The sequence below is a fragment of the Hylobates moloch genome, unplaced genomic scaffold (genome assembly GCF_009828535.3).
Source record: "Hylobates moloch isolate HMO894 unplaced genomic scaffold, HMol_V3 SCAFFOLD_15, whole genome shotgun sequence".
In the NCBI taxonomy this organism is placed as follows: Eukaryota; Metazoa; Chordata; class Mammalia; order Primates; family Hylobatidae; genus Hylobates; species Hylobates moloch.
The window spans coordinates 88149233-88166282 of NW_026652290.1; the positions used below are offsets into that span (position 1 = coordinate 88149233).

Sequence of the window (17050 nt, forward strand, 5' to 3'; positions counted from 1 at the left end):
AGGAATAATGATGCTATGAGCAATTATGTACAAGTTTTGGGGTGGACATATGTTTTAATATCACTTGAGTGTATACCTAGGAGTGAACTTGCTCGTTCAAATAAGTCTTTTTCCTTTTTTTTTCTTAAATATGGCCTTTCTGACTCATGTTTAACTTTCTAAGGAACCACCAGACTGTTTCTAATCTCATTTTTTTGCACACATGCATGTACACACATAACCCCTTTTCCCTCATCTATTTATAAAGTATGTTTATTTCTGCCTTGGCTATTTTTTGCTGTTCTTGGCTTCTCCCATCATTTCCCACTTTAGGGTAGACTGCATCATGCATTAGCAATGATCCTCTCCCTCCCTGTCTCCCTCTCTGTCTCAGTACATCTTTATGCTTTCTCTAGACCCTTCTGTTTTTGTTTTTTGGTTTTTTTTGAGGCAGAGTTTCACTCTTGTTGCCCAGGCTGGAGTGCAATGGCACGATCTTGGCTCACCTCAACCTCCGCCTTCTGGGTTCAAGTGATTCTCCTGCCTCAGCATCCCAAGTAACTGGGATTACAGGCATGCACCACTGTGACTGGCTAATTTTGTCTTTTTAGTAGAGACAGGGTTTCTCCATGTTGGTCAAGCTGGTCTTGAACTCCTGAACTCAGGTGATCCACCCGCCTCGGCCTCCCAAAGTGCTGGGATTACAGGCGTGAGCCACCGTGCCTGGCCTTCTCTAGACCCTTCTAAGTCACTGACAACTTCTAGTTTTCTGTGATCATATCTGTAAAGGGAAGATCTGTTTAAGATTATTAAGTTGTTTTGCTGCCCAACCCATGAGATTTTTCTCAACCTAAATAATCTTATTTATTTGATTATGAACATCCAGCATCATGAAGCTAAAAGAAGCAACATTATAGCCAGTAATTCTTTCTGAAGCATAATCTGAGCAGTTTTCATAGTTCAAGACAAAGTATCCGATTTGCTAAGTTCTCACTAATCAATATACATTTGAATTATTACTATTTTTGAGACAGGGTCTTGCCCTGTCACAAGGGCTAGATTGCAGTGTTGTCATTGTAGTTCACTAGAGCCACAAACTCCTGGACTGCAGCGATCCTCCCTTCTCAGCTTCCCAAAGTGGTGGGATTACAGGCATGAGCCACTGCGCCCAGCCTGAATTCTTTTTTTTTTTGAGACGGAGTCTCACTCTGTCGCCCAGGCTGGAGTGCAGTGGCTTGATCTCAGCTCACTGCAACCTCCGTCTCTTGGGTTCAAGCTACTCTCCTGCTTCAGCCTCCCAAGTAGCTGGGATTACAGGCGCCCGCCACAATGCCCTGCTAATTTTTGTATTTTTAGTAGAGATGGGGTTTCGCCATCTTGGCCAGGCTGACCTTGAACTTCCGACCTCAGGTGATCTGCCCACCTCGGCCTCCCAACGTGCTGAGATGACAGGCATGAGCCACCGGGCGCCTAGGCCTAAGTTTTTTTTTTTTTTTTTTTTTTTCCGAGACATTGTCTCGCTCTGTCGCCCAGGCTGGAGTGCATTGGCGCGGATCTCGGCTGACTGCAAGCTCCGCCTCCCGGGTTCACGCCACTCTCATGCCTCAGCCTCCCGAGTAGCTGGGACTACAGGCGCCCGCCAACACGCCCGGCTAATTTTTTGTATTTTTAGTAGAGACAGGGTTTCACCATGTTTGCCAGAACGATCTCGATCTCCTGACCTCGTGAGCCATCCACCTCAGCCTCCCAAAGTGCTGGGATTACAGGCGTGAGCCACTGCGCCCAGACGAGGCCTGATTTCTTAATTAGAGAAAACTCAGCCCTGATGAGGCAAGTATCCCTGTTCTAAATAGGTTCTGTCATCAACTAGGAATAGAAGTTTAGACAACCTGACTCTTTGGGGCTTCAGTTTTCTCATCTATAAAATGAGAAAATTTAGTAAATATCCTCTCTGATCTTTTACACATTAAAAAGAAAAGTACACATAGCTGAATATTTGTCCTGCTTATTTTTATCAAGAGAATTTTTGGCCAGTCCTTTAGTATTGGTACATAACATTATTTAGTCTGACAAGTAGTCTTTACATGTGTGTAGAACTACTATCACAGTATGACAGTGTAAAATACAGTAAACAAGGCTGGGCATGGTGGCTGATGCCTGTAATCCCAGCTCTTGGGAAGGCTGAGATGGGAGGATTGCTTGAGGCCAGGACTTCGAGCCCATCCTGTGTAACATAGCAAGAGCTTGGGAGACTGACACAGGAGACACACCTGAGCCCAGGAGTTCAAGTTTACAGTGAGCTATCATCACGCTACTGCACTCCAGTCTGGGTGACAGAAAGGGACCCTGACTCAAAACAACAGCAACAACAAAAAACAACCCACTAAACATAATCCAGATATAGAAGTTAAAATAGTACAGGTTGGTACTGTCAGTAAGAATGACCATTTATGTTGTGTTCGAAGCACTGTTAGACACTTCATACCCATTATTTATTTTCATTTAAACAATGCCGAATGATGGATATGATTATCCCAATATTGAAGACATTTATTTATATGAATTATTATCCCTACATTTTCTTTTTTTCCTCCAGTTTATTTTTGATATTAGAATTCTTAAATCTCAGTTGGAATTTTCAGGTTGATGTCAGACATGGCTAGAGTAGAACTATAAATAAATTTCTTGCCTCAATGCTTTCCACTAGATGGATTATTTTTAAAACCTGATTTAATAATTACAAACTCATTTCCAGTTCTCTCATATCTAAAACCTTATGAAAGTATTATCTATGGGCTTCACAGAATTTTATTAAGAATTTCACATCTTAATCATTTTTTAATTTATTATTTATTTATTATTATTTTTTGAAACAGGGTCTCCCTCCATTGTCCAGCCTGGAGTGCAGTGGCATGATCACAGCTCACTGAGCCTCAGCTTCCTGGGCTCATGTTATCCTCACACTTCAGCTTCCCAAAGTGTTGGGATTACAGACGTGAGCCACAGCGCCCAGCCTGCCTCAGCCTCATAAGTAGCTGGGGCTGCAGGCACATGCTACCATGCCTAGCTAAATTTTTTTTTTTTTTTTTTTTTGTAGAGACAGGGTTTCACGTGTTGCCCAGGTGGGTCTTGAACTCCTGAACTCAAACAATCCGTTTGCTTCGGCCTTCCAAAGTGCTGGGATTATAGGCGTCAGACTCGGATCCCGGTCCCTTAATCATAATTTAGAAAAATTATACTGAGCTAAGTTTTGTTTTTTTTTTTTGAGACAGTCGTGCCCTGTTGCTCAGGCTGGAGTGCAGTGGCGCAATGTCGGCTCACCGCAACCTCCACCTCCCAAGTAGCTGGAACTACAGGCGCATGCCTCCACGCCCAACTAATTTTTGTATTTTTAGTAGAGACGGGGTTTTGCCATGTTGGCTGGGCTGGTCTCGAACTCCTGGTCTCAAGTAATCCGCCCACTTCAGCCTCCCAAGGGCTGCAATTACAGGCATGAGCCACCACCAGTAGGAATCATTTTTTGATGGTTACTTAATAATGGATGTACCATTATTGACTTAGTCATTATGCTAATCTTAGGTAATTTACTTCCAGTTTATGTATGTATATATAAACTGGAAACTATATTTCCATATTTCCAGTATATATATATATATATATATATATATATATATATACACACATATATATGTATATATATATGTGTATATATATATACACACACACACACACACACACACACATATATGTATATACAAAGCGTGTCTATATATATAAAGTGTGGGCTGGGTGTGGTAGCTCACTCTTGTAATCCCAGCACTTTGGGAGGCCGAGGTGGGCGGATCACAAGGTCAGGAGATCGAGACCATCCTGGCTAACACGGTGAAACCCCATCTCTGCTAAAAGTACAAAAAAAAATATTAGCCAGGTGTGGTGGTGGGCGCCTGTAGTCCTAGCTACTCAGGAGGCTGAGGCAGGAGAATGGCATGAACCTGGGAGGCGGAGCTTGAAGTGAGCCAAGATAGCACCACTGCACTCCAGCCTGGGCGACAGAGCGAGACTCCATCTCAAATAATAATAATTATTATTATTAATTATAATAACTATGTTGCATTTGTGTTTTAAAAAATAGAACTTTGTGGCCAGGCACAGTGGCTCACGCCTGTAATCCCATCATTTTGGGAGGCCAAGGATCACCTGAGGTCGGGAGTTTGAGACCAGCTTGACCAACATGGAGAAACCCCGTCTCTACTAAAAATACAAAATTAGCCGGGTATGGTGGCGCATGCCAGTAGTCCCAGCTACTTGGGAGGCTGAGGCAGGAGGATCACTTGAACCCAAGAGACAGAGGTTGCAGTGAGCTACGATTATGCCACCCGACTCCAGCCTGGGTGACAGAGCGAAACTCCTTCTCCAAAAAAAAAAAAAAAAAAAAAAGTAATCACTATTATTATTTTTTTTTTTTTTGAGACGGAGTCTCGCTCTGTCGCCCAGGCTGGAGTGCAGTGGCGCGATCTCGGCTCACTGCAAGCTCCGCCTCCCGGGTTCACGCCATTCTCCTGCCTCAGCCTCTCCAAGTAGCTGGGACTACAGGCGCCTGCCACCATGCCCGGCTAATTTTTTGTATTTTTAGTAGACGGGGTTTCACCGTGGTCTCGATCTCCTGACCTCGTGATCTGCCGGCCTCGGCCTCCCAAAGTGCTGGGATTACAAGCGTGAGCCACCGCGCCGGGCCACTATTACTTTTATGTTGCTCTCTATGTGTTGGCCATGTTGGAGTTCTTTCAACATATCAAATATACCGTGTACTTTTCTTCCTCAGGGTATTTCAATTTTGCCCAAAATGCTCCCCATCCCACCCTCATCTTCTAGCTTATTTATACTCTTCCTTTAACATTTTAATCTGGCTACATTCTTATAAAGAAAAGTTGCAGCATTAATTTGGTTATTGCCATATACTAAAAACCATGTTATTTAAATTATCTTTTTCCCCTACAATGAATTTTTATGTATTGGCTCCTTAAGCTTGAATACAATCAGTTTATCAGGAATAATGTTACGTATTAGAGTTCACTTGAAAGTGTATATAAGCTGCTTCCAACCACTCCCACTCTTGTTACTTCATGTCCTGCAGCTGAGGGGAAATCTGGGAAAGAAGATAACATAGATAATGATAGAATTTTCCATTACAGAGAACAACTGCAAGTACTATAATTAACACATATTGAACAACAGTAGTGTATTGAGGGCCTGGAGAGTAGAGGGAGAGAGATATAGTACAAGCGAAATAGGTTAAATCCTGTTAAAGAAAATCTAAGGAAAACAGTGTGTTCAGAATGAAACAAAATGTATTGGATTTCTTCAACTTCATTCATTTCTCGTTTTTTTTGCACAGTGCCCAGATTTTGTTCCACCTCCCCCTCGCCCATCATATTTGTAAAAAATATTGTACCACATTTGAATTTTTTTGAGGATCATCTTAATTTATGTCTAAGCACTACCAGGTGGGAGCTTGGGAAGGCAGTACTGTTTTGAGCAATTCAAGCCTAAATGAAAATTGAGTGTCGTCTGGTGAGAAAGTGGCTATACCTGGAAATGAGTGCATCTCAGCTGCAGAGTTGACAGGAATAGCAAGCTCATAAAAAATGTTCTTTTTCTATACAACACACATACACACACAGTTATTTTTATGTAATGAAGTAGACGTTAATTGTTTGAAATTCAGTTTCTGGCTTAGAAATGAGGACACCTTAGTTACTAAAAGAAAACAATCTGTTGAATAGAGCCTACATTCATTGGAAATTTTAAAAGAGAAAAGGAGTAGGGAAGCAAGGCATAGGATTGATGGGGAGAAAGGAAAAGAATGTGTTCAAAAACCAGTTTACCTTTGCTTAGAGAAATAGAATCTGAAGTTGATCACCATTAATATTCCAAGGGAAGTCTTGCTACAGATTCAGAGCTGTATTATCATTTCAGTCTCCCCTGTGTTAGATATTTAGATTTGTCAAAGTAATCCTGATTTTAGATTTGAAGTATCTATTTCTCTAAATATCAGTCACTACAAAATTAACTTTAATTTTAAATTTCTATTTCGTTAAACTTATTAAATTTAATGAAATAAAACATCAATTTAGAAATTAAAATTAGGCAACTCCCTAACTTCAATCATACTCTTCCAAAAGAAAATAATAGTAACGATGACAACAACCGATATGAGCAATTTTCTCATCCTATCACAAGACTGGTATAGATGTAATTCTTGGACTCCAAGAAAAATTTTAGATGCTACAATTCCTTCATTCCTAACTTATTACTGGCTGTTTCCCCAACCCAGCCATTACCAGACTTCAAATTTAGGGAGTAAGTTTGGCTGGAATCTGAGAAAGGTAGAAACAGAGACTGGCCCCCTGAAGCAGGGCAGGCAAAAAGGAGAGGTGGGAGAGATTAGGGAGTGAGCAGGTGGTAGAAGAGGTGGATAAACAATGGGTTATTGCATATTTCTATTCCCTGAAGTTCTCTTAATCCTTGGGGAGGCCTTTCTCCTGTCAATCAAGCAGTTCTTTTTTTTTTTTTTTTTTCCTGGCCATAACTGTAAAAGAGCCATCAAGTTCAACTTAAAGATCTTTCTTTGAGCAGTTAAAGAGTCAGAGCTCCAAATAACTGGTCATTTTGGATAGTTTTAGAAAAATACGCTGGGCACAGTGGCTCACACCTGTAATCCCAGCACTTTGGGAGGCTGAAGTGGGCAGATCACTTGAGCTCAGAAGTTCAAGACTGGCTTGGCCAACATGGCAAAACCCTGTCTCTATGAAAAATACAAAAATTAGCCAGGCATGGTGGTGCCCGCCCCTGTAGTCCCAGCTACTTGAGAGGCTAAGGCAGGAGAATCACTTAAATCCATTAAGCAGAGGTTGCAGTGAGCTGATGGCGCCAGTGCACTCCAGCCTGGGCGACAGAGCAAGACCCCGTCTCAAATACAAGCAAACAAACAGAAAACATTACAGTAAGAAACCAGTCACAAAAAAACACATATTAAGTGATTGAATTTATGTGAAATATTTGTCCATCTCAAAAAAAAAAAAGAACCATTCATTTTAATGACAAACTTCACTTATTTATTCATTCATTCATTCATTTATTGAGAAGGACTCTTGACTTGTCACCAGGCTGGAGTGCAGTTGTGAGATCTCGGCTCACTGTAACCTTGGCTCCCAGGTTCAAGCGATTCTCCTGCCTCAGCCTCCCAAGTAGCTGGGATTATAAGCACGCACCACCATGCCAAGCTAATTTCTATATTTTTAGTAGAGAACAGGGTTTCACGATGTTGGCGAGGCTGGTCTCGAACTCCTGACCTCAAGTAATCAGACTGCCTCTTCCCCACAAAGTGCTGGGATTACAGGCCTGAGCCACTGCACTTGGCCTGACACATTTTTCAAAAGAGCAGGTGAATTGTCATTTTATAGATCTATAATCCTCATCCCACAAAGCATACACATATAAACTGAAAAACAGTAAACACTCGGCAGGGCACGGTGGCTCATGCCTGTAATCCGGGCATTTTGGGAGGCCGAGGCGGGCGAGACCATCCACCAACATGGTGAAACCTTTTTTATAAAATACAAAAAAATTAGCCGGGTGGTGGTGTGTCCTGTAGTCCAGTAGGGGGAAGCCGAGCGCGCAGTGGCTCACGTCTGTAATTCCAGCACTTTGGGAGGCCAAGGTGGGCAGATCATGAGGTCAAGAGATTGAGACCATCCTGGTCAACATGGTGAAACTCTGTCTCTACTAAAAATACGAAAAATTAGCTGGGTGTGGTAGCGTGTGCCTGTAATCCCAGCTACTCGGGAGGTAGAGGCAGGAGAATCGCTTGAACCCGGGAGGTGGAGGTTGGAGTGAGCCAAGATCGTGCCACGGCTCTCCAGCCTGGCAACAGAGCGAGACTCTGTCTCAAAAAAAAAAAAACAAAAAAACAAAAAAACAAACACTCCCAGTATCTAAAGAACCTTTCAACATTTCACAATTTTCACTGTAAACTCATTATAGTGATATATAAAATCAGTATTTTGACAATTGTTCTGTGTACTGGGAAGGGAATCCTTATTTTCTGTCATTTTGGCTTTATTATAAAATGATCACAACACGTGGAGATCTGAGGCTTAATGATTAGGCATAGACGTTAGTTTTTTTTTTGGGCAGGGGGAGTTGTTTTTGTTTTCATGGGTTTTTTTGTTTTTGTTTTTGGAGACGGAGTTTTGCTGTTGTTGCCCAGGCTGCAGTGCAATGGCGCGATCTTGGCTCACTGCAACCTCCGCCTCCTGGTTTCAAGCGATTCACCTGCTTCAGCCTCTAGAGTAGCTGGGACTACAAGCACGCACCACCATGCCTGGCTAATTTTTTTTGTATTTTTGGTAGAGATGGGGTTTTACCATGTTGGCCAGGCTGGTCTCAAACTCCTGACCTCAGGTGATCCACCCACCTCTGCCTCCCAAAGTGCTGGGATTATAGGCGTGAGCCACCGCCGTCCAGCCTGTTCTTTTTTTGAGACGGAGTCTCCCTCTACTGCTCAATCTGGAGGGCAGTGGCACAATCTTAGCTCACTGCAACCTCCTCCTCCCGGGTTCAAGTGATTCTCCTGCCTCAGCTTCTCGAGTAGCTGGGATTACAGGCGCCTGCCACTACACCCAGCTACTTTTTTGAATTTTTAGTAGAGACGGGGTTTCCCACGTTGGCCAGGCTGGTCTCGAACTCCTGACCTCGTGATTTGCCCACCTTGGCCTCCCGAAGTGCTGGGATTACAGGCGTGAGCCACCCCACCTGGCCCTGTTTTTGTTTTTTAAAGATTATTTTAACTCTACTAATTTAAAGTTTTGAATAGGGGATGAGAAAGGAGAGAACAATTATTGAGCCCCTAGAATTTACAAGGGACTGTTTCTTTTACATGTATTGTTTCAGTTACTCTTGTGAACTCTATTGCAATAATAGCTATCACTATTCCGTAATATACCATATAGTAGGCACTATGAGAGGGGATTTACTTTTTTTCTCTCATTTAACTTCACAGCAACTTTATTAGGTGACTATTATTCTCATATTAAAAAATGAGAGAATTGAGCTGGGATTACAGGCACAAGCTGCCACGCCCAGCTAATTTTTTTTGTATTTTAGTAGAGACGGGGTTTCTCAGTGTTGCCCAGGCTGGTCTTGAACTCCTGAGCTCAGGCAATCCACCCGCCTCGGCCTTCCAAAGTGCTAGGATTACAGGCATGAGCCACCGTGCCAGGCCCAATAAGTGAAAATTATGGGATTCATAGTCCTATAGTTTTAAGGCAACTTAGGGCACCAGAACTCTTAGGGAAGGCCTTCTTTAAAAAAAAAATTTTTTTTTTGAATCAGAGTCTCACTGTATTGCCTAGGCTGGAGTGCAGTGTCATGATCTTGGCTCACTGCAACGTCTGCCTCCTGGGTTAACGCGATTATTGTACCTCAGCCTCCCAAGTAGCTGGGACTACAGGCATGTGCCACCACGCCTGGCTAATTTTTGTATTCTTAGTAGAGACGGGTTTTGCCATGTTGTCCGGGCTGGTCTCCAACTGTTACCGGTGGGGGGTGTCCAGGTTGTTGAAATCTTGAACAAAGAATTGGAAAAAACGCACAAAGCAAGGAAAGAATGAAGCAACAAAAACAGAGATTTGTTGAAAATGAAAGTAGGCTCCACAGGGCGGGGGCAGGCCCAAGCATAGGGGCTCAAGAGTCCCGTTACAGAATTTTCTGGGGTTTGAATACCCTCTAGAGGTTTCCACTGGTTACTTGGTGTACGCCCTATGTAAATGAAGAGGATGAAGTAAAGTTACAACGTCATTTAGTTGGTGTACGCCCTATGTAAATGGAGAGGACATTTCCTGTTATAGCTGAAGTATTTCCATTTGATTCAGTTCTAGGAAGTCAGCATGAATCTACTTTATGTTCCCTGCCTCCAGACTCTATTCTCCTGCCTCCTGCCCACAACTCCCAGGCTCCAGTGATCTACCCGCCTCGGCCTCCCAAAGTGCTGGGATTACAGGCGTGAGCCATGGCGCCCGGCCAAAATGTAAATGAGTCCTCGTAAAGCAAAAAAAAGTATTGTGAGTAATAAAGTTGAACTATGAATTAAAATAGTTTTTGTATGTGTGGTAGTCCAGATTATCTATGAATTTAATTACATTTTGTGTCTGCTATGAATTGACTTAAAGGAATTGTTGGATATGTCCTGTCACTCAAGGCCTCATTGTTGACAAGTCTCAATTTTTTTGGAATTTAGTCCTTGAGCTGTAAATGAGAAGACTCGGCTGTATCTCAAAGGACACTGACAGCCAAAGTAAGTTATGGCACAGGGAATTTGGCCAGGCCTGGATCAATCTTTGATGATCATAAAGAATGAATTCATAAAGCAGAAACATTAATTAACCGAGAGAAGAGAGTTCTCCATCTTTATTTGCAACCAGAGCAGACACAATGTGTTTCCTGTCCTTTCTGCAAGTAGCCATGGGAAAGGGGGGAGGGGAGAGAGGACAGGGACAGGATGTCTTTCCCTGACATGTCACTCAGCAGCCTAGATCTTTACATTTTTTCATGGCCATCAAGTCTGATAACCCACAAGTATGTCCTACAAAACCTAAGAATTCCAGATAACTTGTTAGGGTGACAAAATAAGTGCTTAATTTCATTTGCATTTGTTAAATTGTTTTCAGGGGCCTTCCTTTTTGCCACTGTTGTAGTGTGAATTTATAGTGACATATTGTCACACTTCGGAGAAGGCAAATATTTACAGGGAGTAACTTAAAAGGAAAGGACTTTGGTGTACCTTTGGTAGGCGGATGCTGTTGCCAGTTGGCAGGTGAATCGTGAAAGAAACTGGGAACAGGACAAGTGACAACGGAGGGGCCAGGATATCTAAGACCGCGCTATAGAGCAGAAAGGGAACTTGCTTTTTCAAGGTGGTGTAGCTTTTAAATTAAGGCTTTGTGATAGTTTATTATATGCCAATCTTTGATGACAGAAACGATGTCATTTATGTTAATATTTCCAGCGCAGGAGAAAACCGATAATCTAAATATTTGTTCAATTAAGTAGAGTAAAAATCAGCGGGAATAAGATAGGAAAAATGAGACCCAAGTAACAGAACATCTGTTCTGTTAAAACTTTTACAGGATTTACTGCAGGTGGACTGCAAAGGGAAAGAAACTTCAACGGAGCAGTTTTTCAGATGGGCTGTCAACAAACCACAATTTGGAAACAGCAGCAGAAAGCTGAGGCATTGTCTTAGAAAGGTGATCGGCGTTCCTTAGAAATGAAAACTGGTCAGGTAACAGGTTTGAGTCCCTCGAGTCAAAAGAGAAAGGCAGGAGCGACAGCGACCCGCAGATTGGCAGAATGGAGGAGCGTCTAGGGTGAGAGAAACTCCGAAGACGGAGCCGATGCCAGAGCACGCAGGGCAGCTGGCGGGAGAACCCCCGTCCCGCGGCCGCACCGGGTAGCTCGCTTTGAGCATGTTTTTTCACAGAACGGCCAGGAAGCCTTAAAAGATGTGAAGCTCGGCTGATATCTTGGCGTGATAACTTCCGCGTGTGTGTGTGTGTGCGTGTGTGTGTGAATGCAACAGGGAGCGCCGCCCGCGAACTTCCGCGTGCGAGGAAAGCTGGAGAGCCGCCCGCCCGCGCTCAGCCGGCCCCAGAGGAAACCCGCGCTCCCCGCCCAGCCGGCCCCTCCGCGGCGAGCCGGGGCGGGGCGGGCCCGAGGCCACGCCCAAGCTGAGGCGCAGCCCTACAGGCCGCCCGGGCCGCGCTCGCCCGCGTCCCGCCCCGCGACTACATTTCCCGGCAAGCCCCGGGCCGCCAGCGCGCCGCAGTTGACCCATTTCCCGGCCCGTCACGGGCTCGGCCGGCCCCCGCGCCCAGGCGGCTGCTCCCTGCTGACTGGGGTGTGGGCGGGAGCGGCGGAGGGAGGAGGAGGAGGCGCTGCTTGCCGCCGCTGTTGCCTCCGCTGCTGGGCGCCGGGGCAGCTCCCCAGGTACCTGCGGCCGCCATGGACGAGCAGGCGGGTCCCGGCGTCTTCTTCAGCAACAACCACCCAGGCGCCGGCGGTGCCAAGGGGCTCGGGCCTCTGGCGGAGGCTGCCGCGGCCGGCGACGGGGCGGCTGCGGCGGGGGCGGCCCGAGCCCAGTACAGTCTCCCGGGTATCCTGCACTTCCTGCAGCACGAGTGGGCCCGCTTCGAGGTGGAGAGAGCCCAGTGGGAGGTGGAGCGGGCGGAGCTGCAGGTAAAGACCCTCCCGGCCTGGCCGTCTTCATCCCGCCTCTTTGCTCCCTTCCGCCCCGCCCCGGACCCTTCTCCCCCTCCCCCAGCCTTCTCGCGTCCCCTCCCCCTTTGCTGCCGCCCATCCCACCCGGAGCCCCGTCCCCTTCTTCTCTTCGCCTTTTGGCTTTCGCTGACCCCACCTCGAGCCTGTTCTCACTCCCGCTCCTGGTGCGTTGTTTACCCTCCCCACGCCTGTTTGTCCGCCCCATCCCACTCTTAACTCCCAGGCTCATTTCAACTCTCTGGCCGTCCTGCATCTCAGAGCTGCCCTCGGTTTACTAATTGGGCTGGCAGTAGTTTTGAGAGACGCGGAGCAAATCGTCCGCTGCCCTGGTGTGCCCCATCCTAGATCTAGAGACAGTCTCCGCAGAACGTGCCGGCTTTGGCCCCTCTCTTCAAGGAAGGTGATCAAGAAAACAACAGAAGTTGTGTCAGTGAGGCCTTGACTCGAAGCGAGAAGTTGACGTTGGGCAAAAGTGTTATTCGTGTATCAGCTCCCTTTTTTATATATGGAACTGTCTCTTCTCTACTTTCTTCCGACCCCCCGGCCCCCTCCCACGTTTCTTTTAGGTATTTCCAATTAATGCATTTTGAATGAAGGACCTAGATGATCGCAGTCAGAGAGAATGGTTAAGAGATGGTTCTTGTTCTCAGAATCTGAAACTTCCCAAGGGTTAATTTTATGTTCAGTGTTTTGGGAGATTTTCTTGTACTTTAAAAGGAACTAAAGGGGCATTGAAGTTAGTTACATTGCCTTGCATAATCTGCAAGATAAAGTATATCCAGGGAGGAGATAACTGTTGGCTCTGAAAAGAATGAAAGTGAGGCTGATACTTGACAGGCCATTCAGAATTGGTGAATAAGTTTTCAGTGGTTGTTCTTAAAACTTCCAGGGCATACACACCAATTTCAAAAGGAACTTAAAGAACTATGAATAGTTGTGCCTTACTGTTTTACGGACTAAGCCTGTATACTTATGAAATTTGAGTATAGTTTTAGTTGGCGAAACACTTGAGTTTAAAATGCTACCCAGTGTGTCACTTTTTTTGGTAACATGTATTTTCTTTGGCGCTTAAGAAAAAAAAGAGGAGAAATCTGTTAAATAGAATCATGTCCTGGAACAAGCTCTGTGGTTTAGTGGAAGTGGCTATGGAAAGAGCGAACACACAGGGCTATAGTAGACAAGGTTATAGTAAGGGCTGTGTTTGTTGCTAGCTCTGTGACCTTGAGGAAATCCTTTAACCTCTCTGGGTTTCAGTTTTATCATTTATTTATTCAGCACCTGTGTATTGAGTGCCAGCTATGTGTCTAGGCCCTGTGATTAAAGAAAACCGACCAAGCTTCTGCCTTCATGGAGTTTATATTTTAGTGGAGAGGCAGACAGTCCAGCAAATGCGCCTGTAGAATATAATGGCTTATAGTGGCAACTGCTGTGAGGAAGAAATAAGTCAGAGTTCAGGAATAGCCTGTGATAGGGGCAGCTATTTTAGATGGGGTGGTCAGGGGGGCCTCTGAGAGATGACAAATGAGCAGTTGAATGAAGTTAGGGAGTGACCAATAGTTTCTATGATTCCTTGTAAGTCTGTAGTTATATGTTTATATTATTTGGCAACTTTTTCATCCCTACTGTTATGTTGCCCTAGTATTTAGTCGATCTAGTCTATCTGATATTTGCAAGTCTTCTTTGACCTTGTCTATATAGTTTCCAACAAATTTGAATACTTGTAGATTGATCTTTATTAGCAGTGCATTCTGTAAAAGGTGTGGATTTCGGGATGCAAGGAAATGTTAAAGGCCAAGTTTAACTTTAATTTTGTGCAGTTGTGGGGAATGATTTTTGTATTAGTTACTTAAAATTTAATTTCTTTTCCAGTTTTGGGAATGTAGATAAGTCACACTAATTTGGTAAAAAAAAAAAACCAAAACACCAGAAAACAATGCTTACCTTTCTACCTGTAGAAGTTGGGGAATTCCAACCCATCCTCCCCCCTGTTCACTCCCTCTCCTTGTTTAAACTTTTCAATTTACTGGTAACTGTAGTTGATCTTCAATTTTTATGCACACATCTACAAACACCCCTCCCTGGGTTGTTTGTGGCAAATGTTTATTGACTTCAGGTAGCTTTCCCATAGGTGCTTATCATATTAAAGAGACTACTTTTTTTTTTTTTTTTCCTTTTATTGGAGAGAGGGTCTTGCTCTCTTGCCCAGGCTGGTGTGCAGTGGCGCAGTCTTGGCTCACTGCAGCCTCCGCCTCCCAGGTTTAAGCAATCCTTCTGCCTCAGCCTCCCAAGTAGCTGGGATTACAAGCATGCACCACCATGCCCGGCTAATTTTTGTATTTTTGGTAGAGACGGGGTTTCACAATGTTGGCCAGGTTGGTCTTGAACTACTGACCTCAGTGATCTGCCCGCCTCAGCCTCCCAAAGTGCTGGTATTACAGGCGTGAGCCACTGTGCCCGGCCAAGGACACTACTTTTTTGACAATATCTTTTGTTTTGTGTTCAAATTAAAGTTTCCACAGAGAAACTTTAAAAATGTGTCATTTTCCTAACAGAATGAGTATGATATATTTTGGGGGGAAGAGTTTGCAGTAACCTCTGGTCTTTGTCCCCCCTTATTAATGTAATTGGAAAAAAAATTATTTCTTTACATTACCATCATTACATTTGAATCTTCTTTTTCTTTTGCTACTGGAATTTTCTTAGAAACACAATAGGAAGTAAAATAGTTGAATGCATTGTGATGAAATACGGATCAGTTGGTGTCCTCCTTTTAATTTTTAAATCTCTTCCTAAGCCATTAACACGAGTCAACACAAATACCTTTAAGATTAAGTCAAATTTGCCTCTTCAAGAACCTGTCAGTCCTGCTCTTTCAGGTTGCCAGGGAAGAGTTGTGAAAGGCAATCCAAGGTCTCATCTGCCTGGCCTGCCTTTACCGCTTCCTCCCTCCTTCAGATCTTGGGAGTGAGGAAACAGCCACGTTATAGCAAAAACCTATTTATTTGTCATTTATTTTACTCTTGCCCATCTTATTTGATAAATTCTCTTTTTATTTTTGGTAATGCTCCCCTCCTCACATCTAGTTGAGATTAGGCAGTAGTTCATGGGGGGAAAAAAAGAATGATTAAGATTGTTAGTGAGCTTTACATTTGTGAAAGGAATTGGAGAAGGAATACTATTTGAGAAAAATTTCTGTATGTGAGGCGTTGTGACCTCAAAGAAACATGCAGTCTAGTTATTAGTATGATATAACTTGTAGAAGAATCAGAATGTTTATCATTTGGGGAGAAGGCAAATTTCTTTAGAATAGTGAAGGAGAGGCCAGGCGCGGTGGCTCACACCTGTAAACCCAGCACTTTGGGAGGCCGAGGCAGGCAGATCATGAGGTCAAGAGATAGAGACCGTCCTGGCCAACATGGTGAAACCTTGTCTCTACTAAAAATACAAAAATTAGCTGAGCGTGGTGGTGTGTGGGGGAGGCTGAGGCAGGAGAATCGCTTGAACCTGGGAGGCGAAGGTTGCAGTGAGCTGAGATTGCACCACTGCACTCTAGCCTGGCGACAGAGTGAGACTCTATCTTAAGAAAAAAAAGAATAGTGAGGGAGAGAAGAGCTAGCAGTGAATGGGGAGAATAGCAGGAGGAAAGAACTTTATGAGGTCATAAGAACCTAAGGCTCAGTATTTGAAAATTACTGACTTATGAGAAAGCAGGCATGTAAATAAAAAATAAAAAATATTGGCCCTAGATTTTCGTAAGTATGTGGTGTGTGGCGTAGGTGAAGCCCTGATGTTTACCTGGAAGTGTTAGAGTTGTATGAAAAAGGTGGCAAGATTGAGTAGCTTAGGGCATGTGGTGTGGAGGCTGTATGCTGGAGTTTTGGCATTAATAATTTGTATTTTCTGGGTTTTGGTATTAATAATTTGTATTTTCACTGTCAAGCATCTACTTCATGCCAGGCCTTGTTCTAGACACCGGAGATACAACAGCAAAAACACAGATCTTGCCCTTATGAAGCTTAAATTGTTGAGGCAGACAGACAGTGATAAATAAATACATAGAATGTTGGGAAGGAAAATAAGAGGATTTGAGAGGGTGGAATGGGGAAGAAAGGATTCACTGATAAGATGCCATTCGAGCTAAGACCTGAAAAGGTGATCTCTAAGGTGAGGAAAGAGCTTTCTGCACAGAAGGAACAGCTGGGGGAAGGGAGCACGCTTGGAATTTTTAAGGAATATCAAGGAGGTAAAAGTGGCTAGAGTAGAGGAAGAGAATGGAAGAAGTCATGTCAAACAGGTACTAATGGAAGAAGTCATGTCAAACAGGTACTAATGGAAGAAGTCATGTCAGACAGGTACTAATGGAAGAAGTCATGTCAAACAGGTACTAATGGAAGAAGTCATGTCAGACAGGGTCTTGCCCATGGCAAGGACTTTGGCCTTATACCTCAGCAAGATGAGCAGCCGTCGGAATGTTTTAAGCAAAGGAGTGACACCATCTTTAAAAGGGACCCCTTGTAAGGATTCAGAACAGACTTGGAGGGAAAACAAGTAGAAGCAGCAGGGGCACTAGTTAGGAGGCTACGTTAATAAATCCAGGCAGAAGGTGAACTAAGGTGGTAGTGATAAGATATGTGAATATGTATTTTGATACATATTCAAAATAGAGGATTCTGAATACATTTTTGAAGGTAGAGCCAACAAGATGTGCTAAAGGATAGAATGTGGGGTTTGAGAA

The 17050-nt window shown here is 44.0% G+C and overlaps 2 protein-coding genes across 2 annotated transcripts in view; both read left to right on the top strand.

The window, feature by feature from the left end:
• The window catches only part of HEATR5B (HEAT repeat containing 5B), a 107843-nt gene extending 96593 nt beyond the window's left edge, over positions 1-11250 (top strand). Inside the window, exons 32-33 of the transcript XR_009210122.1 lie at positions 9912-10100; positions 11166-11250. The gene's annotated coding sequence lies outside the window, so the exon portion shown is untranslated. The remainder of the gene's footprint in view (positions 1-9911; positions 10101-11165) is intronic.
• A 668-nt stretch (positions 11251-11918) lies between these two features.
• Positions 11919-17050, top strand: part of STRN (striatin) — a 141999-nt gene continuing 136867 nt past the window's right edge. Inside the window, 1 exon segment of the mRNA XM_058429058.1 lies at positions 11919-12273. Within this exon segment, the coding sequence (XP_058285041.1) occupies positions 12040-12273 (234 nt within the window). The 5' untranslated portion in view covers positions 11919-12039.